Source organism: Adiantum capillus-veneris, chromosome 5, assembly GCF_014529385.1.
Source record: "Adiantum capillus-veneris isolate H3 chromosome 5, ASM1452938v2, whole genome shotgun sequence".
Taxonomy (NCBI): Eukaryota; Viridiplantae; Streptophyta; class Polypodiopsida; order Polypodiales; family Pteridaceae; genus Adiantum; species Adiantum capillus-veneris.
The window spans coordinates 74079511-74106608 of NC_140935.1; the positions used below are offsets into that span (position 1 = coordinate 74079511).

The 27098-nt window shown below is 42.0% G+C and overlaps 2 protein-coding genes across 2 annotated transcripts; both read right to left on the bottom strand.

Moving 5' to 3' along the window:
- Nucleotides 1-18434: 18434 nt before the first annotated feature.
- LOC147457535 (uncharacterized) lies at nt 18435-19274 on the bottom strand. The gene is made up of 2 exons (XM_086513610.1): nt 19250-19274; nt 18435-19165 (listed from the first exon to the last, which is right to left on the bottom strand). Exons 1-2 carry the CDS (start codon nt 19272-19274, stop codon nt 18717-18719), a joined length of 474 nt encoding a protein of 157 aa, XP_086369736.1. The 3' UTR covers nt 18435-18716.
- Nucleotides 19275-25013: 5739 nt separating this feature from the next.
- LOC147457536 (uncharacterized) lies at nt 25014-26826 on the bottom strand. The gene is made up of 7 exons (XM_086513609.1): nt 26789-26826; nt 26567-26695; nt 26319-26489; nt 26100-26237; nt 25928-26021; nt 25785-25840; nt 25014-25188 (listed from the first exon to the last, which is right to left on the bottom strand). Exons 1-7 carry the CDS (start codon nt 26824-26826, stop codon nt 25014-25016), a joined length of 801 nt encoding a protein of 266 aa, XP_086369735.1.
- Between the last annotated feature and the right edge of the window lie 272 nt (nt 26827-27098).

Here is a 27098-nt window from a genome sequence, read left to right on the forward strand (position 1 = left end):
CATAGAGAATCAGGCTTTCAAAAAAGATCAATTGAATCAGCTGATTCAAGATCGTTTAAGGAACCTCAGTGAGGACAAGTCAAAGCATCCACAAGGTGATGAAGATGAAGCTCGTAGTTCAAGGTTCGAGAGCAAAAGAAGCCAAGATTCTGACGATAGTGAGCCAATGCAAGAAGAGGGGACAAAGGTAACAAAAAATATTAGTTCCACATCACAAGTGGAAGACATGTAAATAGAGTCAATGGATGAAGCTGAAAGTCTACCAAATAAATTTTCTATTGTGGACTCTTCATTGGTGATTGAACAAATCAAAGAGTATGAGAAGCTAAAAGAAGATGTAACTGAAGACATACAATGCACAGAAGAACAGGAAATGATTGAGTCCAAGATTGACTACCAAGGACAAGCAATACACGATATGAATGAATATTTTCAAGAAGAGACTCTCAAAAACCCATGGAACAATGGAAACCAAAGGCCACGGTGACCATTGCATCAGAAGAAGAGAGTAAACCTCAACATCCTGCTACACAAGCTTCAAAACATTTCCAAGAAGAAAAGTCACCATTGAATGACCTTCAAGTGCTAGAAGAAGTAAATAGTGACAGAGAGCTTCTAAAATCAAGAATCAAGGCGTCATAGTCAGAAACTAGCAATGAACACCAACAAGCAGCTACAACAGAAGATAGTAAGCACTTGGGACATGCTATACAACCAATCAAATGACAAAGAAGTTCAACATACAAGAGGATGACAAAGCTTCCAAGGCACAAAAGTCCAAGACAAGTACCAAAAGCAAAGAGGACATCAGTTACTTGGCAGCGAACAAGAAGATTAAATTCTCGTTGGATGTGTATGAGAAAGTGAAATTCAACTTTACAGCAGAGATAGATTGCACTACCACGACTAATGTCATGTCTTATGGGCTATGGTTACTTGTAGGTAAGCCAGAACTGTATGAAATTCAGGTACAAGTTCCTATATCACATGGAATAGCCGTCACAAGTTTAGGGATTGCGAAAGCTACCCTTAAACTACGGTCAAAGGTAGTCAAAGACAGATTCCTAGTGGTGGATTCCTCCAAAATGAATACACATTTGATTTTGTCCAAGCATTGGGCAAAAACATTGGCAGAAGAACCTGGATTTTCAACAATGGTCATCACGACTAGCTCTCAAGAAATCCAGCCTAGTACTGCTCCAAGATTATCGGCTTCCGACAAAGGCAAAGCCAAAATGAGCCCACAAATGTCCTGCCAACAGAAGCAGCCCCTTAAATCAGAGTCTTCAATCCAGCCCCGAAAAGTTCAAGACAGAGCTTCGACATCAACTGACCACATGCTTCCACATGAAAGACAAACTCCAAATAAAATCTTTCAACCAAAATACCCTACACTGCGAGATCATCGTCGACAAAAATCTTCAAAGGTCTACATCAAAGCTGAAGAAATCAAGGTCAAGGACCCAATATGGGTAAATGAGCCTAGCCGATTGACGAAAGGTAAACACATGGGATGGATAGCCTCCCACTACAGCTTAGCAAAGCAAGGCTATTATGAGGGTCAAAAGAAACTTTGGTTACCAAAACCACAGACCTCGGCTTATGTGGTGGATAAAGGTTTCAAAAAGCGTCCCCAAAAGCAACAAAGCTCATATTTATATCGCCAAAGGAGACCAACCAACAAGGCTCGCCAAAGGGATGCAAGAAATTTCAAATCCAACTGGCCTTCATACCAACATAGGATTTCATCGATAAATAATCCCAAAAATGGCACTCTTGTACATCTCAATACGACATCAAAAACATCATGGGAAGTGCCATCTACAATTCTTCAAGCACAAGGTTACTATCAAGGAAATCGGAGAATCTGGCTACCAAAGATGCCAGGTAAACATTCTTCAAGCAAACGACTTGAGCTTGAAGATAATCACAATTTCACAGAAGGCAAAATCACGGACAATGTCACAGTCAAGGCAAAGGATATCTGCAAAGACACGCTAATCACACGATGCAGATACAAATGGGTGCCAAAAGATCAACAAATAACGAAGAAGATTGAAGTCATCTCTAGCTCTCAAGAAATGTCAAGACATGATAGACAAAGTATTACGGGGAATGGAGCGAGCCAATCTTCTCAACCAAGGGACCAACAACAACAAAAAGAAATTTTGACAACCAAGGTCACCCAGGTATGGCAAAAGAAACCAATATTTCCAGTATAGTCCTTTACAAATCCTCTCTTCGAGGATGGGAGTTTTGAATTTCAAAGCCTATTCTTGGTCGAAAGCTCCCGAGAGTAAGTCAAGTCGCCATAAAAATCATGGCATAAGAGTCAAGAGTCGGGCAGCTGAGCCACTAAATGAGCAAGCGTCAGACCCAAGCTTCATGTCTTAATATTTTTTGTGGTCTATGAGTCTAGATATTTAGATTATAGCTCAAGCTGGAAGAGTTGAGCATATTGTAAAATGGGGTCGCTCATGCTGGATAGGTGAGCATAAGAGTCAAAGTCTACTATTTTAAATGGTGGAGTGGCGGAGTAGTCCAGAAAACACTCACGTACATGAACACAGTGAGGAGAGTGGAAAAAACCTCGTCGACAAAAACCCTTCTTGTGAGTAATGGCAGCTCTTGAAGTCAAATATATTTTTGCTTCTCTAGCTACGTTCACTCCTGGAAGCACCCATTCAAACTCCTCTCGCACCGCATATTGTTTCCCATGCATCTATCTGTGCAAGCATATATAATGTCCCATCATTGGACATTTGCATTTGACATGATTTGTGTTCCACCCATGCACTTACACAACAAAATGACGATGACAAAGTGGTAATAGGTTTCATAAGCATTTGCTCAACAACAATGACTCTGACTTCCAGCTACTAACACTTATCCACTGTATATCCAGTAATAGTAGCCATATGGCCATAAGTACTTTAACTCAACAAAACTCGGTTACATCAAACATAAGTACATATAGCCTCACATTTAATGGTGACTAAAGGCATTTTTTTCCCACTGGGTTTTTCCCACTAGTCCTATCCAGGTATCCAAGACCTTCATTTTGTAATATACGCCACATTTTATTTTTACTATTTATTTTTTTTATAAAAACACAGAAAAGCAGACCAACGACATCCCTAAACAACTACATGCTCATCATCTATAGGATCCAAGGGGAGCGGCCCATAAACAATTTAAAAAGGCTTCAAGATTACAGGTACACATGCAGGATGACACCCAAAGAACAAAAAATAAAGAGCTGCCAAGATAAAGACTTGCTGCAACAACAAACCTCACTCAACCTATTCCCCCTACAACAACCAATCGGAGGGGGAGAGCTATGGCTTCAACTACACTACATGTACAAGAAAAAGGTAACTCTACAACATACAAAGCATCTGGTAGAAGCAACTGCAACAACAAAAGATTCAACCAACACCAAAACATGAACCACTCACCAAGGCCACTACAGACATAGGATCTTGTCGGGGACGACAAGACTTCCGAGGGGGAGAGTGTTGAAAGGTCAACCTTTCAACAATGCTTCCACAAAGATTCCATAAACATCCCTCAAAGATTCTCTAAAGATTCCAAATAAAGATGCTGATGAAGTGATGAAGACGAAGATGGATGCTGTGATGTGAAGATACAAGCTCATGGGCATCATCAAATATCTCGTTATTATCATTTTGAGCCATTACGGCCACTTTTGTAATGTTTACGGGAACTTCATATTTTAAGTCAGCAATTGTATTGAGGCCACAGATGCTTGTTGGATGAGCAAAGCCAGCACACGGTGTTGTAATTAAGCTCTATAGAAGCCTAGGGACAAATAAGGTCATTTTGGTTGGACATTAGGTTTTCTAAGGCTTAGTATATAAGCCAAAACCTAAAGCTTTGTAAAAAGACTTCTAATAAATTTGATCTTCTGTGTCGTTGGGAGACTGCGAGAGAGTGAGAGTGTGTGTGTGTGTGTGCTACAGGAGCTACAGTGGTTGGAATTGCAAACGGAGAGCAACAGTGTGTTGCTCACGAGGAGAGCTTCGCGTTGATGCTTACATCACGCGCGTTTGTCTGTGTTTTGGCAGATTCACCCGCGAGCTACTTTTGGAGTTTCGGTGAGTAATTGTTGTCCATTTTTGCATTTCAGCATATCCACGCGATCAGAGCGAGTAGAGATGCACATTAGGCACTTTAGTTTTCGGAAACGTCGACCTGCAAAAACTGGCCAGACATCCTACACATTTTCTGCACAGAGGGTATTGAGTAGGTTTTTTTGGTCACAGACCTTAGGGAGAGTGGCCTATTGGTGTTGATAGGATATCCCTCAAGTTTCGTAATGTTTCGAGAACGTCTAATGGGCTTTTGGCTTGCGGTAGCATCATAGGAGACTCTCACATTCACAGAACCGATGGCATGTAGATTTGATATCTCTGTAGGAAGTAGTCATTAGTCGGTCGAGTAGCGGTTGACACCCTTTGCTTGCTTCCACGCACTTGCGGGTCGAGCTTCGTCCTCAGTTGACATTATATGTTAGGTGAGTTCTCACTATGCTGACGTCCGTCATGGCGTATCCGTCTAACATTCAACGTTGGAGTGGAGCGACTCACACACCCATGAAGTGCATGCAAACACTACCTAGATCAACATAATGTCAATCGAGGACACAGATGACATGATAGGCACACGGAGGAAATCTCTTAATCTTGTCAGGCTAAGACCATCCTACACATACAACACTCTGGAAGGCCAACTAAACCACAATCAAGAACCTCACTGCTCTCAACTACACCACCTAGCCACATACACACATACAGAAGGTAACTCGCCTAATCATGCCAGATTCGTACGAAACTTAAGGAACACCATCCCCTCACTAGGATACACCTGTCCCTAAGGTTCTACAATCAAAACCCTCACTCTAAACCCATCTGCGGAAAACGCGTAGGATGACAGAGCAGAATTTTGAAAGTGCGCGAAACTGGAATTTATGAGTACCTATTGGTAGCTTATGTCGCCACGATTCTATAGACTACTAGCACGCAGAAAACAGACACCGTTTGATACACTTACGGCCACAAATAGCTCGTAGATGTGTTGGTGTGTGCGCTTCGTCTCGGGTGGAATGCTTGGTGTCGTCGCGTAGCTCTCCTCGATCCTACAACAATGGTGCAGTCGGATCTCCAATGTGTTGAGCGAGCCGGGCGTAGCGAGAGGATAAAGCTCACGCTCACTCTCTTTCTCTCTCACACACAGTAGACGGCAGCGCTCCAGTTTTGATTATGATTAAAGTCTTTTTTACAAAATGACCTAGGTACCTTATATAGTAAGGCTACAACCAAAAATGGGGTTGAAAGGGTCAAATGGCTTTGTATTTACAATCTGGAAGTGCCATTACACCCCGGCTTCTGAAACTAGAATAACTACTCATTACAAATGACGTTTATAGCCATAATCCGTAGCATTTCATAACTCGCAAAAGATACGACTTTGGTACGAAACTTGAGTTATGTTGTGTTGTTGACCCAGCGGTCAACATTCCCCCCTTCCGCGTTCATGTCGTCCCCGACATGACCTGATTGTCGATGGCGATGTGGTCTTTGCTGTCGTTTTGTTGTTGTAAAGAAAGTATAGACTATAGCCTTTGCAGTAGCTTGTCTTGTTCGTCCAATCCGATGTACATAGTCTTCACATGATTCAGGATAGTCATAATTGATGACTGACGAACTTTATGTCTTTCACCTCCACGCTCTGAGCTGCAGCATCATTTTATGTCATTATAGGTCTACTGCCAGATCTAAATTCAAAAAGAACCCAATGTCGTTTAACTTGACTCTTATCATCATGGATAGAGAAAGCTCCATCCATCACTTGCTCCAGCAAATCTGTCAATTCGGAGTATTTGTGATTCTCAGAAACAACTTCTACAATCTGTAGAATTGAGTGATTGGCTTTCTGATCTTGTGAGCCAATGACAACTTTGTAAGGATTTTGTAGAAATTGTATGGCTAAACCCTTAACTTCTTTAGGCCAAGTTGCACTCCAATGCAAAGTCTGTCTGTCAGGCCGAATCCACGACTTAATTATTCTAATTTGAGGTTCAAAACCCTGTCGAGCATTTGATGCGCATTATCAAGGACAAGCTTTTGAGATCCTCTGATTACCCTTATGTATGCTCTTTGTCATTGAGGACTTCTTTGTTCTTGAGTTATGTTGTGTTGTTGACCCAGCGGTCAACACTTTGCTGTTGTTTTGGCTTCAGCTTGTATCTTTGTCGAACCACAACAAGAACTATGATCCATTAGAGCGGCCATCTATCATCATAACCATTCATCTTTTGAGATCCTCTGATTGCTTTTGTGTCTGCTCTTCTTCATTGGTAACTTCTTTGTTCCTATGCAATCATGTTGTTAGTGTTGTCTGTAGCTTTGTCATTGTAGGCCATTCTTCGACTCGCCATTGAGGAGAAGTATGCTATGATCTGAAATTGGTGCTCCAATTCATTTGTCAATTGATTTGAGTAGCATTTCCTTATTGTTGACGTAGAAGGAATATTTACAAGAGGATGGTGATAGGTGTCTTTAGATTAGGGTCTAAAACCTGGATGACCAAAGGGAAAAAACCTGGTGGGAAAAAAATGCCTTTGGTATACGCTCTTATTGGAGTCGAGCAGTTGAACGTGAAGTACATGTTTCATGAAAGGTGAGTGCTTGGGTGAAACACGGAAAGAGTGCGTGATGCAAGTGCCAATTATGGGACACTCTATATGCATATGAGAAATTTGTCACCAAAAGCATGCAATGTGAAAGAAGGAGATGATGGGTGTTTCGAGGAATAAATGTAGCACATGTGACATCAAAAGATGTCTCGATAGCTTCCACCTTTCCAAGAAGGGTTTTCAATGTAGATGTTTCTCCACTCGTATCTCACTGTGCTCAGTACGTGAGTGTCTTTTGGACCTTCTCCTTCACTTCACCAGACTTAAGTACTTAGACTTCGACTCTTTTGCTCACCTATACCAGCATGAGCGACACAACGTAAATATGCTCAACTCTTCCAGCTTTAGCAGTACCTAGAATAGCTAAGACGCTTAGACCACAGAGAATATTACTTGAAGCTTTGGGACTAACACCTCACTCATTTTGTGGCTTAGCTACTCGACTCTGACTTGTATGACTTTTCGGTTGCATGATGACACTGCTTTGTGACAAGTTCTTCCGCTGTTGTAGTGGCTACTGAGACATACTTCGTGAAGTTTCATCGTTTTCCTGTACCTTCATTTCTTTGTAGTGCTCAGGCCTCTCGTCAGTCTTTTCTTCATGTGGATTATGGATTTTTTTATTTTTTTTCTTAATAATAAACAAAGAAAATCTTAAAACAACTCAACAAAAGAAAAATCATTCAAATAGAAATCTAAATGCTATGTACACTATACACATGTCCCTAGGGTCTCGGAATATGGATTTTGTCCCCATACTCCTCTGTAACACTACTATGAGGGCATATACTCTAAATTTCGTCAAAAATTTATCACAATAAAATGCAAAAATTCAATGCATCTCACAAATCATTGCCCTCTAATAGTCATAATGTTAGGTCCGCATTCATAATGCCTCCCCCCTTCCTATTTGGAGTCATCCTTTACGACAGGGTATCGCAAAGGGTATGTGTTGTGCTTGGGCAATTAAAAGTTGTGCCTATGCAGGCCTTGTAATGTAGCCCTATTATGCATACACAGTCAATGCATGGAAAAGATTTATGTTGTGCAAGATGTGGGTATAAGCAATTTGCTTATTGGCATTTGTTGGCGAGGCTTCCTATTCTAAGCAATGTAATGGTCTTTGAAGCTCCTGTATCGTTGCTTGATTGAAGCGACTTGCTCTCTTCTAACTGTACTGTAATCGTAGGAAGAATTGTAAGAATTCAAGCGGTGATGCAGTGACAGCAGTTTTGTTGTTCTTCTTTGGGACCCATTTCTTTCCGATTATTGGCTGTTTTGTTGCTGGTTCTTGTTTGGGAACCCATACTTGCCCGTGCTTCGGTTGTGTTTGAAGAGACTTCATTGGGATCCACCTTTTTGTTGTGTGAGTCGACAGTGGTCTTTGCTTCAACCCTTGTACGCTTGGTTGGTGACGGGATTCACGCTTTGAAAGTTGATACTGTGATTGTTTTGGAATCCAAATGAATTCTTGACTTTTTTGTGCTTGAATCAACTTCTTTGGAGCCCAAACCTGAGTTGTGAAAGCTTGCGACTTTGTGATATTCTTACCCGTTCGTGCACGCTTTCCTTGTTTTTGTTTTGGTGTTGGATCTTGTGATTTGTCATTAGATATCTTTGTCTTCGTGATCCATATCTGTTTTTGGCCGATCTGGCTTTTTGGTATCCAGATTTGTCGAGATTTTTGGATTTGACTTGTTGTCCTGTTCTTTTGACCTGTCATGGTTGTTGCTGAAGGGGTTGGTGATAGTGATGGCCTGAGTTGATGATAGGGGATGTCGTAAGATTCATCACTATGGCTACTATCCTCAGCAAGGTTGACTTCTTGTACTTTCCCTTGATTTTTTGGTTGGTAGTGGAAAGTTACTGTCTGTTTGCTCGTGGGTGGTATTTTCTTGGAGGACTTTTCTAGCCCATTGATTAGAGCATTGTTAGCTCGTTGCTCTATTCGTATTCCTCCTAGCTGAGTCTTTGCATCCTTATTAGGAGCCATGTATGAGGATGCTTCTGGTGGCTGTGTCTTCACTGAGGACTTTGGAATCCACTTTTGATGCACTTTATTCGTGTAGCGATTACATTGATTCCCGGGTCGTTGATCTTCTTGAAGCTCGAAGTGTTCTACAGAGTCATAGAACTCGTCGTCTTCTTCATTTTTTGATTCTCCACATTTCTTTGTTTTCTCCTTATGTCGCGAGCTTGTTGATGTCTGGTTCTCTTTGTTTTCATGGATTACACTCACTGCAAAATAAGGAACGACATCATAGCCATTTTCATCACAAAACTTTGTTGTGGGAGCATCCTCCACGGCACACACGTCCAGAGTAGCCAAGATGTGTTCCCATCCAAAAGGCTCTAACTCTTCTTCAGGAAATGGTTCTGGGATATAGTCCATATCCTCTATAACCCGTTCTAGGATACATTCCTCACGTTTCAAGCTACCACATTGTGAAGCTCCACACATCCACAGTTCTTTAGGCTTACCTAACCAAGCTGGAAGTTCTGATCCTGCTACTGTGGCGGAATCAAACTCCTCAACCGGTGTTCTCATCACATCCCTATAGCTATGGTCCCTCAAGTTTACCTTTGTTATGGTTTCCATATGTCTCAGGTATATATGGTCATAACCCCAATCTTAGACCATTTTCAATTGTCGGATGAATGGTCTTCCCAGAATGATGTCATAGTTGTTCTTCTTGCCAAAGTCAACAACAACAAAAGTGTGTTCATATTCAATGCCACAAGAAGTAACAAGTAACTTCTCTAGAAGTCCTAGGGGCTTTTCCTTGTGTTCTTCTGCAAGCTGTAGGGTCATTCGTGTGGATATCAAGGTAGGTTTTCCCCATTTTTTCCAAAACTCGTTGGTTGCAATGGCCACACCAGCTCCACTGTCAAGGATTGCCATGGTTTTTACATTATTGAATTCCACAGGAAGGGTGGTGTTTCCCTCTTCTCCCTCGTAATACTCGCCTACCTTGTTTAATGGCACTGGCCTAGTATTTAGTTGAGGCATTTCAAGCTCTTTGATGCCTTCCTCGATTTGAGTCATTGGGGTTTTTACACCAAATTTCTCTAAACATTTACCCACATTAGCCCACATGTCTTGTCTTATTCTGAGCAACTCGGCTAACATTATTGTACAGGTGATTGGGGTAGATAGAATATCTACTAGCCCTTTTGAATCGATGGCCTTGTTGGGAGATAGTCTCTGTGATGGGACTGCAACCACATCTGACTTGGTCTCGTACTCTCCCATGTAGGACGGTAGTGTTCTTAGCGAATGGGGTTGACTATCCATAGATTGTACAGATCCTTTGTCACCCCAATACGATCGCACGTCTAGATTCATTTGAGATCCAATCTCAAATTCCTCTATTGGTGGTAGAAACACTCCTCGTTCATCACCAGTCTTGTCTACTCGTCTTCTTAGGTCATCGGCTTCATTGGCCTCTCTGACTTGTTTCCAAAAATTGTCAAGACCATCTATCTCTTTACAATCCTCAAGTATAGCTTGGTGAAATCCCTCCGAAGAGTTATCCGTGGTATTCAGTACTATCCTTGGTTCTAATGCTAGGTCTTTGAGGTTTGGTCTGTGCTCATGACTAGAATCTGGCTCTTTTAGTTCCTAGTTTGGTGGGATTACTTGTGTAGGCATGACACGAATCACATCCTCAGGTTTTGCAACTGGTGGTTCTAGTAAAGCTTGGGTTGTTTGAATTATTTTCTAGCACATTTCAAACCTTTTCTTTTCTAGTTCCGCATAGGGATATGTCATCCACCTGTGTTCATGGGTTTGGTTGTTTTTGAGCCTCACATCATAGGCTTTCAAGAGGGCATATAATGTCTCATTAACCTTCTCTGCCAACACGGATCCTCCTGAACTAGCACTTCTCGGTTTCTCATCCGTGGATGGTTCTTCTAGAGGTTTAACCATCTGTGTAAGAGAAGGTGCCTCCTTTTTCTCATGTTGTTTTATCTCCTCCTCAGCTTCGGTAAGCTTCTCAGCTAGAAATTTTTGCTCTCGTTCCCTGCGTGCTTTCATCCTAGTCTTTCTAGCTTTCCAACTATTTCGTTTGCTCTTGGTTTTCTGACTAGGTGCGTCTGTCTTTGGTCCATCATCTGTCTTTGGACTCGTGTCACTTTCCGTGTTCTTTGTCTCTGGATTCTCATCAGCTTTCTTTTGAGCTTGTGCTCTCGTAACTACTTGAACTGGTACAACATTTTCATTTTCTGAGCTACTAGGGAGCTGAACAATCCCTAATACATTTGTCGTGATTTTCCTGATTTGGTTTGGGTTTTTTGGGCAATTGGGGATCAAGTGAGTGATGCCACACTCAAGACAATAGGCATTTACTTCAGTGATCTCCGTATGAGGACATTGTTTGACCAAGTGGTTGTCACGACTTTTGTGACAATCTGTCTCTGGCTGAGGAGATTCTTTTAGCATTTCCTCTTGGCTATAAGCAAGCTTTGACCTAGATAAGCCGCTATTTGCAATGAATCGCAATGTCCTTTCGTCCATTTCATACCTTCTTTCTTTCGACAAAAACCCAGAAGGTAGAGGTTGTACCGGCCTCACCACTCCATGTGTTTCTCTCACATTTTGTTGCTCCGAAGGGTAGTACTCACTTTGGTTGCTATACCACATTGTAGCTGGTACTGGCGTTGGTTTATTTGATGCTTCCATCATTGGCATGTATCTCATGTCTACCGGCATTCTAGCACTTGGCAGTGGAGTTTGTTGTCCTAAGACAAGTTGTGGCCTTAAAACTCCTACTGGTCCTGGCGCATTCCCCGTAATGTATCTAGGTGGAGTAGGTGCTTCTGGAACAGGTTGTACATACCTCTCCCTAGCATTTTCCATGCTATAATAGCACTCTTCCCCCGTATGGTTCGTCCATTTTCTCTCAATTTCACACCACTTCGGCTCTCCCAAATTAGATCTTACAAGAGGAATTAACCTCTTGACCAAGTTGTCGATAAGCTTTTCTTGATCAATAGGTGCCGTTGGCTTGGCAATGGACTCACTTATCTGTGAAACACTGTGCTGAGAGGATGTGTCATCTCCTTGACTCTTTAATTCCTTTTCTTTGTATGCCTCACAGTTATCCACTAGATAAAGAGCTTCTTTGATCAACTCGTTTAGCGTCATCCTCCTTATCATATGCAGATCCTTCTAAAGGCCCGCATGTCTCATTCCTTGGATAAAGATCAGCATCAGTCGTGCTTGCGTAGGTAATTCCGCTCTCGGACAGAGCTTAACATATCTCTTGAGCCGTAATGATGCTTTGCGTACTGATTCATTCTCTTTCTGTTTGAATCTATGGATTTGCGAGACCGTGTTGTGAGCAATGCCTTTTGGCAAGAATTCTTCAATAAACTCCTCAAACAGCTCATCTAGGGTCTCAAAAATCCCATTTTTCCACCGAGTCGAACCATGTAGCTGCATCATCTTCTAAAGTCAATCCCAATCCCGCAAACTGTGTCGCAAAATCTGAAACTTTCTTTGCTCTAATCACTCTTCTAAAAGCCGTTACGTGATCTCTCGGATCTTTATCTCCGGAGTATTTTCTGTTTACCCAGTTCTGGACTTGGGATGGTCTAACTCGTCGATTGTCTACAAGTCTAACCAGAGACTCTCCCAATCCTTCTCTCGTTATCGCTCTTGAAGGGAATCCTTCTCTCGTTATCGCTCTTGAAGGGAATCCTGGTGGATCTCTTCTTGGAATTCCTACAGGAATTCTCGTGTTTGGTGGAGGCATTTGTGGTCCTTCGTTGACCAAATATCCACCTCTTTCTAGTACAGTCTGTGGATTTATGCTTTCTACAACTATGTATTCTCGTCCATACTTGTCGACAACTATAGATCTCCATTGACAGTCGATTCCGTATGTGTAAACATATAAGAGCTTGTAATCCGTTATCTCTTCTAGGTATGGATCTGAGCACCTATAAAGATTGACCTCATTGTCGTCAATGTATCTATATAGTCCTTCACTCTCATGACCAATCATCCAAACTCTCTCAACAAGATGGATCTTTATCAATTGCAAGTTTGGAAGATCCATTGTGGGAGGATATTCCTCTATCGTCGGGATCTCCAAGCTTGTGTAAGTTGCGTTTGAATCTAGGGTAGACATGATTTCTGGGCTTAAGATCTTTTGCTTGGTTCAAGTAGACTTAGTCCACTGTGTTCAAGTGCTTTGGTTAGGGAAAAGTCGAAACTATGTCCAAAACCGCAACCGTTTGGTCACAATTCTCGCAAATTGTCGCTTTTAGACACCCCTAACTTGCGGATGTATTTTGAGGCCTTAAACGATGTTTTTTTCAAAGTTCAACTAAACGAGTTCAAGTTTTGCTCTAAGATCTGTAGAGCCGCTCTCATGCTACGTTTTGATATAAAAACTTTTTTGATCCGATACCGTTTGTGAAAGTTATGGCCAAAACAGTGAAATGCAGTTTAGACTCGTCAAAATGAGTCCAAATTCAATTTTGAAAAAAGATTTGGGATCTCTGTGACACTGTGAACACTCCTGTATGGTCAAAAGTATAGTTGGACCCTAAAACTGGCCTAGAGACATCCTACGCGTAGGATGTCTATATGCTCAGAATTTAACAAAATTTGGTCCAGAGACTCCCCTTAAGTCCAGCAACACAGTGGTATGCTCAGAATTTCATTTGGACCTAAAAATGGCCTTGAGAAAACCTACGCGTAGGATGTATTTTTGCTCAGAATGACTTGAAATTTTCACCCCAGCTTCTCCTTGATGTGCTAAACTCACAGCTATTTTTACTTTTTGATTCTAACACCTATAGGTTGGTCAAATGATCAAGAATTTGTTCCAAAAGCCTGATGTCTGTTCTGATGAATTCTTAAGTCAAATTAACTCCAAATTGGACCAAATTTGCCTAGGAGGCTTATCTAAGGCTATATGACAGCATGGTATGGTCACAATAGAATTTTGGTTTCAGAATTATGCAGTAGACATCCTACGCGTAGGATGTCTTTTTGCTCAGAATGAACCCAAATTTGAACCACAGACTCTCCTTAAGGTGCTAATCATTGTGGTATGCTCAGAAGTTTGTTTAGAGTCCAAAATCACACCGAAGACATCCTACGCGTAGGATGTCTTTTTGGCCTGTTTGACCCCAGACTTGTCCCACAGCTTTCCCTTGATGTCAGTAACCAAGTGGTATGCTTAGATTTTAATTTGGATGTCAAAAGACCCCAAACCTAGCTATCCTTGCCTTTTTCAGTCAAAAATGCTAAAGTCTGTTCAATCTTCCTTTCACTGACCCAAATGAGATGAAATTTATCACATGCACTCAATACAAAATTTAGAACATGCCTATGGAGTCATCCTATGGTTTGGTCTCAAAATTAGGCCTTGGACACAATATGGGTAGGATGTCTGGCAATTCTCGTCTTTTGGTCTTATCCTGTCAAAATTTGGTCAAATTTTCACTTTCCAGGTGAAAATAGGGTAGAACCTACCTTCTAAACACACTGGTCAACTCAGAATTTCAAAATTTCCACCAGATCACCCTGTAGACATCCTATACGTAGGATGTCTACTACTGATTTTTTGAGACTAAAGTGTCCCTGATGCTTCCTTATGCTCTCAGCAAGTGCAAGTATGCTTCACAATTGCAAAAACATGCAAGAATCACTCAATGAAGCCTTTGCTGAAATTTTACGTTTTCTGACTCCGCCTTTTGGCTTTTAGTCAACAAAAATAGGGAAAAACACTCAAGTCAATATGTTACTAGGGTAAAACCTACCCTCTGAACCCACCGGTGCAGTCAGAATTTTCAAATTTGGTCTCCAGAACCCCCTTGAGACATCCTACGCGTAGGATGTCTATGTTTACAAAATTGCAGGTTTTCTTCACAGAACCCTTGCAAATGCTCTTTTATATGCACATCATCAGTCAGTCATACAAAAATATCCACAAAAGCTCGTTTAATGAATTTTTACCCTCAAAAGCACACTTTTCCGTGATTTCAAATGCAATCAAGAACTTTAGCAAATAATTCAATGCTGAATAGCTCTAGATCAGAATCGGATCACTTAGCTAAAGCTACTCCTACAAATCATATGGGGTTTTGCATCTATGAGTAGAAAAACGCTTCACTGCCACACACGGACTAGTAAACGCTTTTATCACCTCACAAATCACTCGACCACCAACAACTACTCTAATCCACAGATCCTAACTAAACCTATCTAGTTGCAGACCCTCGGCAAGACACACGCTTCCTGGCTATCCACTTGATCGTGGAATATCCTCTTCTGGATCCACTTAAGAAAAACGCTTTCTTTAGCCGGAACTAAATCAAGCAACCATCACACGAGTGTTAGTAGGAAACCTACTTAGGTCCTTGTATCCCCGGCAACGGCGCCAATGTTGGAAGGGAGCGACTCACACACCCATGAAGTGCATGCAAAAACTACCTAGATCAACATAATGTCAATCGAGGACACAGATGACACGATAGGCACACGGAGGAAATCTCTTAAGCTTGTCAGGCTGAGACCATCCTACACATACAACGCTCTGGAAGGCCAACTAAACCACAATCAAGAACCTCACTGCTCTCAACTATACCACCTAGCCACATACACACATACGGAAGGTAACTCACCTAATCATGCCAGATTCGTACGAAACTTAAGGAACACCATCCCCTCACTAGGATACACTTGTCCCTAGGCTTCTACACTCAAAACCCTCACTCTAAACCCATCTGCGGAAAACGCGTAGGATGACAGAGCAGAATTTTGAAAGTGCCCGAAACTGAAATTTATGAGTACCTATGCGTAGCTTATGTCACCATGATTCTATAGACTACTAGCACGCAGAAAACAGACATCGTTTGATACACTTACGACCACAAATAGCTCGTAGATGCGTCGGCGTGTTCGCTTCGTCTTGTGTGGAATGCTTGGTGTCATCGCGTAGCTCTCCTCGAGCCTACAACAATGGTGCAGTCGGATCTCCAATGTGTTGAGCGAGCCGGGCGTAGCGAGAGGATAAAGCTCACGCTCACTCTCTTTCTCTCTCACACAGAGTAGACGGCAGCGCTCTAGTTTTGATTATGATTAAAGTCTTTTTTACAAAATGACCTAGGTACCTTATATACTAAGGCTACAACCAAAAATGGGGTTGAAAGGGTCAAATGGCTTTGTATTTACAATCTGGAAGTGCCATTGCACCCCGACTTCTGAAACTAGAAGAACTACTCATTACAAATGACGTTTATAGCCATAATCCTCAGCATTTCATAACTCGCAAAAGATACGACTTTGGTACGAAACTTGAGTTATGTTGTGTTGTTGACCCAGCGGTCAACAGAATGTTTAAACATGGCAATGTTGACACCACAAACTTGGTGGAGCACTTATGGCAATATATTAAATATACTCTTTTGGATGCTCGGATTAATCGATCTATCTTGGAGCTCTTGCATGCACTTTTGGGTGACTCAAAGTCTAGAAGTCGCATCGGTGGTACCCTCTTGAGGTTCTTTCAACAAAAGCAAGAAATAGGTAATTTTTTCTCTTTCTTGATTGATGCAAATTTTACGTTGAAGGTTTGGATTCATGGTTTGCATGGTAGCTAACTCTGGGTGATATGGCGTTCGGGGGGATACAAAGATGCAGACAACAAAAATGCTTGAAGGGGAGAGAATTTTACAAAGATTTCAAACCACACCATCTAGCGTTTAGGTTATAAATGAAGGGCACTTCTCTTCAAGATTCAAAGTACCACAAATGAGAGTACATGGTATCATGTCAGCTTGCAAAGCAATTATTGTGATTTTCCGGATTGCAGCAGCCAATGTAAGCATCTTAATGGTGTTCGAATGATAATACTGATCACTTTCCTTGTTTGAAAGAAGTTCTACATGGTGCACGTGAGGACGCATCAAACATATACAAAGATGCCATGCATCGTGATTTTGAAGCGCACGATAGTGACAATGATATACAAGAGAGGGAAGATGATGTGGTGGATCTCATCAGCCACCTCAAGGATGCACTGTCAACTATATAGAAAGAGGTGTATTCCAAGGATCCCAAAGAGATTGAAGTCATCAGGCAATAGTTGCAAAACATGAAAGGGACACTCTCAACATTTGTGATCCCTACAAAGATTGATCTCCCTACCAGAGGAAGTATTAGACAAATACAGGCCCACGTTACAACAACTCGGCTTGGTCATGGTGTACCACTAGTTCACACAAATAAAGAACAACAAAGCATAGATCTTGATGGAACTAGCCAACCTTCCAAACCATTGCATCAAACGGCCAACTTAGACGCAAGCACCAAAGGGGTCCACATTGTTGCACTAAAACCTTGCTAGTGGATTCCCAAATCACATCCACGTGTCACACATATCATGCTCGAGATTACTTATTTGCCCGAGAGTTAGAAATTATACTTACTATATCTTGCTCTAATTATACTTACTATATCTTAGTCATCATGTGGTTTACAGATCATGCATATTGTTTTTCATAAACACAATTTATCTTCAAGATCCTTATGATTCTTATTTTTATGGTTAGAGTTTACGTATTGTGGTAAATACCTGCATTAATTGGAGATTGTTACTTTCCTCACGTGCCTTTTTTTGTTGTTCCTTTTATATTATTCATAGCTCCTCACCCACAACAAGACCTTCATACCATGCAAAGAGATGTATATGCATGTGCACACACATGGGTACGCGCACACACACACCACAAACAAATTTTGATCTGAATCTCATCCAAACGAGCAAAAATTTAAAGTAAACAACTCTCGAGTTGCACGTTTTTAGCTCCGTATTCGCTACACACACACACACACACACACACATGCAAAGCAATTTAAAAGCAATGGCTATAATGAATATCAAACAGAAAAAAAGCTGCACTCGACAATCAAGAAATCATGGCACCACATTTTGCATCCTGCTGAAAGCCATCACAACAAAACCTCAAAACGTGTTAAATATAACCCTCCTCACTGCTTCATTAAGAGATTCCTTAGCTAGGCAAAAGCCAAGGCACAACGGGCATTGCATGTCAAGAACACGCACATTCAGCTCCATTGATAGGTCCAAAATCAAGCTGACTCAATAAAGAGACAAAGACTCAACTACATTCGTAACATGTATTGTAGTACAAATCCAGGTGGCTGATACAATGCAACAGTTCCGGTTGAATTTGAGGAAAGCATGTGTTCAGGAAAAACAAGCATTTGGGACTATGAGCAGCCCGTAGCAAAGATATTCTGAAGAGAAGTCTTCAAAAGATGTAACAAAGAACATCTTTTTCCAAAACGTAGTGTTTACAACAGTCCATGGTATCCAGTCCAGTAAGAAGGTCGTCTGCTGTCTCGCAAGACACCTCGAGAGAGGGGACGTCTAGCCCTCTGAGTGCATCATATCTAGCCCATCAAACCAGGTCGAGGGTACCATAGCCGAGAATTGGCTATTCATGCTATCTCCAGCACCATACATGTGCATCCCTGATAGGACATGCTCCATCCAACTGAATTGTCTCCTCATGGCGACTAATCCCAATGGGTTCCCCTCGACTAGCTTAGGCCCTGCGTACAACCCATAAGACCGCTTCGAAGACATTCCCCGTCGAATCTCCATAACCTCAGTCTCATGACCCAATTGCCGTGCATCACTGTCAAGTCATACCCCCAATCACGTCTTGACCACTCGTATCAGAGGCACATCCATCACTACTGGTACATCCCTTCTCATTCCACCTAGTTGCGGAGGATCTATCAACCAATTCCAAGCATCTCCAGGTCCACCACCTCATTTTGAGTTGATGGCCTACCCAACCTCAACTTCTCGCATACAGAAGGCATTTCGCCATGAACTTCCACAGTCCCCTTCTTGGGCACACCAAAGGCAGCGGCTTGTAGGTCGCTTTGCGTCATATATCTCAACTTTTCCCCGTCATATGGGAAATAGGAGTCAGCAGGGTCCACCTAGTGCTCCTCAATCTCTTCACTCGCTTCATCGCAGCCCGTTACACCTGGCCTGCTGGCCAACAACATCCCGAAACCTGGTTTACCGAGAATACAACAAAAACTCACAAACACCATGCTGGCGTCACTAGAGACCTCGTCATTACCAGCATCCACATAACAGCCCTTCCTCTTGAGTATTCTTTGGGCCTCATCCAGCCTTAAATCTGGCCCAATTCCAATTGTTGACACATGGAGCTGTTCATTCAGCACTGCCAGCACTTGCCCTTCCCCGTCATGTGGGATATAGGCATCAACCCGATTAGCCTGGCATTCTTCTATGCTTTCCTCATTCTGGCATTGCTGCATGCCCTTGCTGGACTCTTGAGTCCCTGAATCCCCATCCCATGGGGCATGACCAGCACCATATCCGACGAAATCCATCAAACCTTCTTCATCATAGCAAGCACCTGGCATCAAGAGGAAGAGTTGTTAACTACTATTCCAGTGCATGTGGGAACATCACCAGAAGTGAATAACTATGAAATAAGTACCTTTCAAGGAAAGGTTTGTAGCCATCAAATATGCCACTAGACCAGCTTCTTCATCAGTCATCAGAATCAGAATCCACTCGAAAGTAACTCCGTGGGACGATGAGAAGAAGTATAAATAGCAACACGAGGGGTTCTTCTATGAGTAAATGAATTGTCAAGACATGTTGATGTTCCTTGACTATTAAGATTAAGAAGGCTTGATGCTACAGAGAATTGTTTCAGCACCACAATACAAAATTGATTCCACTTACCTTGATCAGCAACATGATCAAACCTTTTCTCTGAAGCCAAGTTGGGCGACTTTCAGCCATCCTTTCACCACTACCCAAGCTTAAGGAAAACCATCCATCTTGTAAACCATCTTCTGATGCTGGATTTGGGTCATTAACCCTATGCTGAACTAGAGCTTTTGCAGGCTGAGGGGGTAAAAAATGATGTAATGATTGATCTGTACTGACCGACTCCCACCAGTCTCCACCATCCTGAAGATGCATTTCTCTACCATGTATGTTCCAATGGCACTTAAAGAATGCAAGCCTCTTCAAGCACTTGTGGATGTATAGACAAAGAAATTAATCTACTATGTATGCAATAAGATCGCACAATGCCCGTAGATAAGAAATATGACAATAAGTTTCTCTTGATATTAACATCGATACAAAGTGGACCAAAATGTAGATATAGACAAGATCTGTTGACATAATCATCGATACAAAGTAGGCCATCACGACTTCCAAAGTTTGCCACCATTAATACAAAAAAAGGTGATCACAAAAAAAAACCTAAACCATGGCCTATCCAAGTGTGACCTCACACAAAGCCTTGTTCAACCAGGCATTGAGTTTTTGTCTTGTGATATAAGACCTAGGGTAACTAAACATAGGATCCTCCTCCCTGCCGCCCCTTATATAGGCTTAGCTCCTAGCTCTTGCCCAAAGAGGATCCCCAGTCCGCACTGGTCTAGTCCAGGCCCTTGGCCTAGGTCCCTGACCCCCTAGGTTGGGCCTTGCCCCGTAGGACCCTTGTCCTGACATTACTCCCCCCTTAAGGAAGAGTTTTCATCCTCGAAAACACAAGTAGTAATATCTTCTTAAGAATACTGATGTTTTCTTTATTCACATCCCATAAGTGAGCCAGTTGTCTGTATGACCGATAATTGGTGCAGTGAGGAGGTTCAATGAAACCAAGAGCAACATCTTGATTTTCAACATTGTTGTCCATTTGCAACCACTTGGGTCTGAATGGTAACTCCATTTATAACTCACTTGAGTACTGTAAAGGAGTAACCACAACTAAGAGGCACTTGGGTGTAAATGGTAACTCCATTTATAACTCACTTGAGTACTGTAAAGGAGTAACCACAACTAAGAGTTGTCCAAAGGCATAACCAGTTTTCAGATCTTCTGAAGGTACTGGAATAATGCAAGGAAACTTTGGCGTAACTTTCCATACAGTTGTGAGCCAGATTTCCTACTCGCCTGAGTATCTTGAAAAGTTCATAGATATGGAGTGTCCTCATGTTAGAATTCTGAATAGTTTGGAACACAAAGAACTACATGTTCATCCCTAATGAAGGTTACTTGCCAACATACTTTGTCTGCACACCTGGTATGTCCTTGACGTATGAAAGTATTGACACAATCTCCAACCCCACCACAACAGGTGTTCAAAGTCGAAAAGCGTACTTAAGCAAATTCTAGAATAGGGAGAAAATCATCTATTCAGAAATGCGTTGTGCTAAAGTATGCTCTTAGCATATCCTTTACCATAAGATTACTCTTTGTAATCTTCCTATCCCCTTGGATAACTGACAGTACTGAGGTGTGTTTTCCTCACGGTTTACAAACAGTCGTCCCAGATGACTGGTAAACGGGGAATCACAGTAGTGTATAACATTGGTGAGGAATCATCAATGTCTTAAATAACCATCGTGGTTAACTTGAAAAAATCCTCAGACGCCCAAACCGAGCCATGACCTCTATTGGTGATTTGTAGACCCAAAAGTAATCTCATAGAGATAGTGCACATAGAGTGCAAAATGCTTCATAAGCAACAACCTGAGGAATATGCATGCCGTTCCAAATCAGCCTTTGCTAAACACTAGGGCCCATAACACCTAGTGTGCATGCATTTAGAAAAAACAAACCCGAACCTGTATATCCATAATGATCCTTGCCAATACTTATGGCAAATGTCATGCGCCTAGCACGCATTAAAAAGGAATGTAAATAGTTCTGAAAAGAAACTAAATACTTTTAGTTTCAATCTTTGGCAAGCCTTGCTGATTAAACGTCTGAATCATAGTAGAAGGTGAAACATTGATCACTTCTAGGTACAGACAATGAAACTTTTTCATTAACAACTTATAGCCTTGCTATATAAACAACTATCTGTAATGTTGTTTAGCATTACTTGTACCTGGACAAGTCATTCTAAGTATCCGACAATTTTTGGCCACGAAAGTGCTCCTGATACGTCGTGCTGAAAATGGTCTAGAAAACAGATTTGACCAGCACTTAGTTGGACTTTTTTGTGACACATAATTGAAATAATGGCGCCAGTGTCAGTCTAGAGACTCATATTCTCCACATGTGGAATATGTCTCATGTAAGGATGTGTAAAAAAGAACATCCTTCAAGTACAAGATGTACTTGTGTGTGGAGGTAACTCTAAATACTCTACGACAAGAGTGAGAGGGACCCTCAATATCTTTCTCCACACTGGCTAAACCGAACTCCTTGAGTTCCTAGACCATGTTGTATCCCATGTGACAACATGTGCCAAATTGAACCCTACAAATAGGCTCGTAACAGCATAAGGTAGAAAGATAGATTGGACAATTGGTCTAAAATATTTTGTGCCGACATGCCCTTGGCATGGCTCTGGAACATTCAAGCGTACTTATACGTCTTGAAAAACCAAGCAAAGAATACTAAAAATGGAATAACACCAAATCAATAGATGCGTACCTAGAGATTTGAACGTAATGTTCAGTTACCCATATTCAAATGGAGAGGAGCACGTCCCCTACCTGAAAAAATAAACAACATTTCACTGGGAACCCTGGGTGTTGCCTTTGCAATCCAAGCCCTTGGATTAGAATCTATGCAGTCAAACCGCTTGGTAAGACTCTTTGTAGAAACTGCTCAACTAGCAGATAACGGTAACCAACATAGTCAACTGTGTACAGAATGATTGGAATGAACTTGAAAAGTGTGTTCGTCCACTACCGCGTGGTAGATTGCGAATTCTTTCCTTGAAAGTATAACTGGGAGAGATCAACTATGATACTCAATGCAGATCAAACTGACTGCCGAGCTCTTATGGACAGCCATGCTGTCGCAACTGATTGCTGCATCTATACTTCCTTGTAGAGATCAGCTGCTGTGAGTTGAAGATTATCAAAAACTCAACTTGAGTGTCACACTGAAAACATGTAGTGCAAAAATGACACCGTAGACATCCGTAATGACAAGACTCTTGCTTGTCCATTAACGTCGATGTGTACTTCCTTGGGTAGATCTTGAAAACAATCACCCAAAGAATGCCAATAGTTGGGTCTTACCCTTGGCCTGACAACCGCTCTTAGCCTGTTTGGCTCATAGTGCTTATGCAAAATAGTGTGCAATTGATGAACTGATGAAGACTAATTTGAGTAGCATCTTAGCCACATGCGAGTTGTGAGTTAGAGCACCTTGGCTCAAGCTGACTCACGAGCAAAACATGTATCAAAAGCTTCTTAGAAGATTTTCATTTTTTCCTTAGAGAGAGAGATAGAGAATGAAAAGAAGAGCATGCTAGACTGAGGAACTTTCCTTAAGCTTTTAGAGTGTGTGCCCAAGCTATGTGCTCTTACGCATCTTATGCCTGACTTGCAGCTTATCATATAAGCATTCCCCAGTTTTTCGGTATGACTCTCTCATCGAGAGAGGTAACAAAAAAACACGAAACTCATTCCGATCCACCTACCTTGCAGGAGTCGTGATTGCCCGTGAAATAAGTCCTAGAATTAGACTCCTGTTAGTATTTTTGTGTGTTGATAGCAACCAACAATCATATTAAAAATCTATCCTTAATCTGTCCTTGACAGAGTTGCGAGTGTGATAGCGGAAGCGTAATCCATGAAGTGGTGGAGGTCATTCCTCCTGGCGAGCATGCCTTGCATGCACAGTGATGGCCTCAAACGTGAGAACCAAAACCATAAGTGCCTTGCACAGTTCATATTGGTGGGGAATCTCTTTCCAGTTCCCCAAACTTGGGTGCCAATGCCCTTGATTCCAAATCAATGGGCAGTATCTCGACAGAAGGGAGAAGCCTTGCTTCGTATAAAATTGCCAAAACACTTTGCTTTGCACAATGACAGTAATTGCCAAGTAAAGTGTAAACATGAGGAAAAAAACAAGAAAAACCGAAACTTGGCTAACCTGGTCGTTGTTGCTGCAACCAGTTGTCATGAAATTTGGAAGCAAAAATGGATTCCAAACCGGCTCATAGCCATATCAGCACAGACGCCCTCGTATATCCTATACACCCATCTAGCACGTACTGAAATAACTTGTAAGCATATTGCCAAATCCCTCCCAAGTTAGTATGCGCATAGCATATGCAAAACCGTGGGCAATTTCACTGCAAGATGCATAAATTGAAGCCTTGCTGATAGCCAACTGAGGCGATTGTTGACATACATAAGGACAGAAAGAATCGACCTTGTTGAGCAATTTCAACTGAAATCAGACAGTAATGTTGGGCTAGCATCCTCTGGCAGCTTCTAGAAACATGGAGAAGGATTTGGCCATGCCGAAGAACTTGCCTATTGCATCAAGTCAAGCAGTAGGATGTGCTAATCTCCTTGAGATTACAAAACATGGCAAATTGGCTATACTTTTGCATCAAAAGTGAACCACTGTGAAGCCGTGTTGCGGAGAAAGGCAGTTGGTACTCAAGCCTTTCTTGATTCCAATCTTTAAACCAATCAAATTTTTGGCGCTTACGGTAATTGTCACAAGCCGTGCTTGTGCTTTGCCGTTGTAAAGGGTACGCACGTCTGGTGCATGACATAGTGATGCAATATGTTCCAAAAACTTTACCAAAACAAATGCAAAAAAGTCTGCATACCGTATTACTAGCTTATATCGACCTGACTTGCCGGCTTCTTGCACTTGCATGAGTAAATACTCACGCCGACGCGCCTTCTCGGCTTCTTTCTTGAAATTTTTGCAACTTGTGACAATTTACACAAATAAAAAATAGAAATGCGAAGCGACTCTGTGTACCTGCTGGGAAATTGTCTTTGGACTATGTCATGCAACCATGGCCAGTGCCTTGCATGAGCATGCATGCCATGCTTTTCGTATCCGTACGAATGTTCACTGCTGAATCGTGAGCCGTGCTCAAGTACCACAATCAACGCATCGAAGATCCTCGAATCAATCAGCATAATCGTCTTTGTCAAGGCATGATGGGATCTATCAATATCTAGGTTTGATCATCCTGTTGCGTAGGTTGGACATATTGGAGTGCAAATTGACTGTGCTTGGCGCCTTGAGCTTCAAGTGGCCCTTGCCGATTGTGCTTTGTGCCTTCCATAGGGAAGCATCTGTACCTCGCCATAGGGAAGCGTCTTTTCCTCGCCATCGGAAAGCATTTTTTCTAGGGGTGGCCCCCTTGGGTGGGACGGGCCCCTAGGGTGCCCAAAAAAAAAAAAAAAACTTTGATGTGAACCTGCATAAAATTTAGCAATGGCGGCTGCTTGCGTAGATGTGAGTCAGAAGCCAGAGAGCGCCACAGGCCCTGGCGGGGCTCGCCACAAAAATAAGCTTTGCTCCCCAGCCCAGCGCACTCCCGTCAGGCCAAACAGCATGCGATTCCAAGCAGGTCGACGGCTTCCAAAATTTGATGCAAGGTCGGCTTCACACGCGGCCTCCTCGGCTCTGGAGGGACTGCATCCCATAGCCATGCTTGCTGTTAGGCCTTGACGCCTTTTCCGCCATGCAACTTGATGTACGAACTTACCCTCCTTTGCATGGCTTTTCATGATACCTGAACTTCGCCTGGGCTGAGAGAGAGAGAGAGAGAGAGAGAGAGAGAGAGAGAGAGAGAGAGAGAGAGAGAGAGAACATGCATCCGTGCAAGGCTTCCTCCTCCTCCATAGCTCCTCCCTCCCCCTGAGCTCTGATACCAATATAAGACCTAGGGTAATTGAACATAGGATCCTCCTCCCTACCGCCCCTTATATAGGCCTAGCTCCTAGGTCTTGCCCTAAGCGGATCCCCAGTCCGCACTGGTCCAGCCCAGGCCCTTGGCCTAGGTCCCTGACCCCCTAGGTTGGGCCTTGCCCCGTAAGACCCTTGTCCTGACATGTGAACTCGACCTCTTCATGCACAAACCAATTCTTTTTTAACTGAAAAAAAACACAAAGCATTAGAAAGCAAAAAAGTAATGAGAGTTCACACTATAATGAGTGCTTCACTTAAAACAAGCAATTACCAAATTTCCTTGAGGCTTTTGATCTTTAAGAGTGGTCTTTATGAATAACCTCATTGTTGTCTTCACATGATAACCACAGTCGATAAAATTTGGCTGTTGAGGACACTATAGCCAACAAACATGTGTATAAATCAACAACAAAAAATTTAGTACACAATGCAATAGCACACAATACTAAATTGCGTCCTAAACCTGTGCAGTGATGAGCTCGCAAGCTTCGTGAGGATCTTCAAGTTCTTCTTTGACTTGAAGGTTTGAACAATGCTTACTAAAATGCTTTAGTACCCTTCAAACACAAGCAATCGATTAATTGAAATTATGCAAACAATTTGACCATTATGTTTAAAGCAAAAACAATGCATACCTAGATACGTGTGGTAAGAGTCTCTCCATGCAGACAATCGAAAGCAAGTCAAAGAGAAGTATAGCTGACAGTCGTCGAGTAAGAATAGGTATGCGTATAAGATGGGCATTGTAAAATGCCACAAGAACCCAATGTGATCTATATAAAGAACACACATTTAGACTTAAAGCTTTGACAGTTTTGATACTACGATAATACATAAAAGTAAAACATCCATACCCATACAAAATAGGGAAGAAGGTAAATATGTGAGATCCTAAATCAGGTGTCCCAAAAAAATTGCTAAACGTATAATCTCCTATAGCACACTCAGAAACAAATGGGAACCGTAAGTTGTCTAACCACCACATAGCTGAGAGAACATCGGGCGGCAATATGCTTTCCATCCACCTATGAAGTAGTAGATACACAAGTGAACAAAGTGAAAAAAATATAATGTTACTTAGGCATAAAGTTTTTTTTCTCACAATGCAAAAAGGTTGATTGTCTTTGTTGAAGCCTCAAGATCTAGAACATCGTCAATGACATGGGCATCTAACCCCGACTCAAGCCCAGCTCGAGAAGACCGCAAAACAAAAGTAACTCCTTTATGGCACCTATGAAAAAATGCACACAATTACATTGTTTACTTTTCTAATTATGCTTGCAAGATTTACACGCGAAAGAGTAAATCTACGTTAGTAACACACCTATCCAAGAACTGATCCATATTGCACAAGGCGATCATAGCTCACCAAGAAAGTAATGGTCTCGACATGCGCAAAGTTAGAGGTCGATGATGAAACCAGCTACAATAACAATCAAATTATAGCTTGAAATAAATGTAAAAATTTGTCACTATAAAGAGAACGAGAGTGTGTAGTTAAGGAAAGTAAACTTGCGATGGCAGACTCATCATCTGAAACTTTAATGCCCTCTTTGTTGTCCCTCTCATTTTCCTCTCGAGGAATGTCAGCATCATGTGGAACTCCATAAGCGCGAGGTTTGTACCCGCACTTA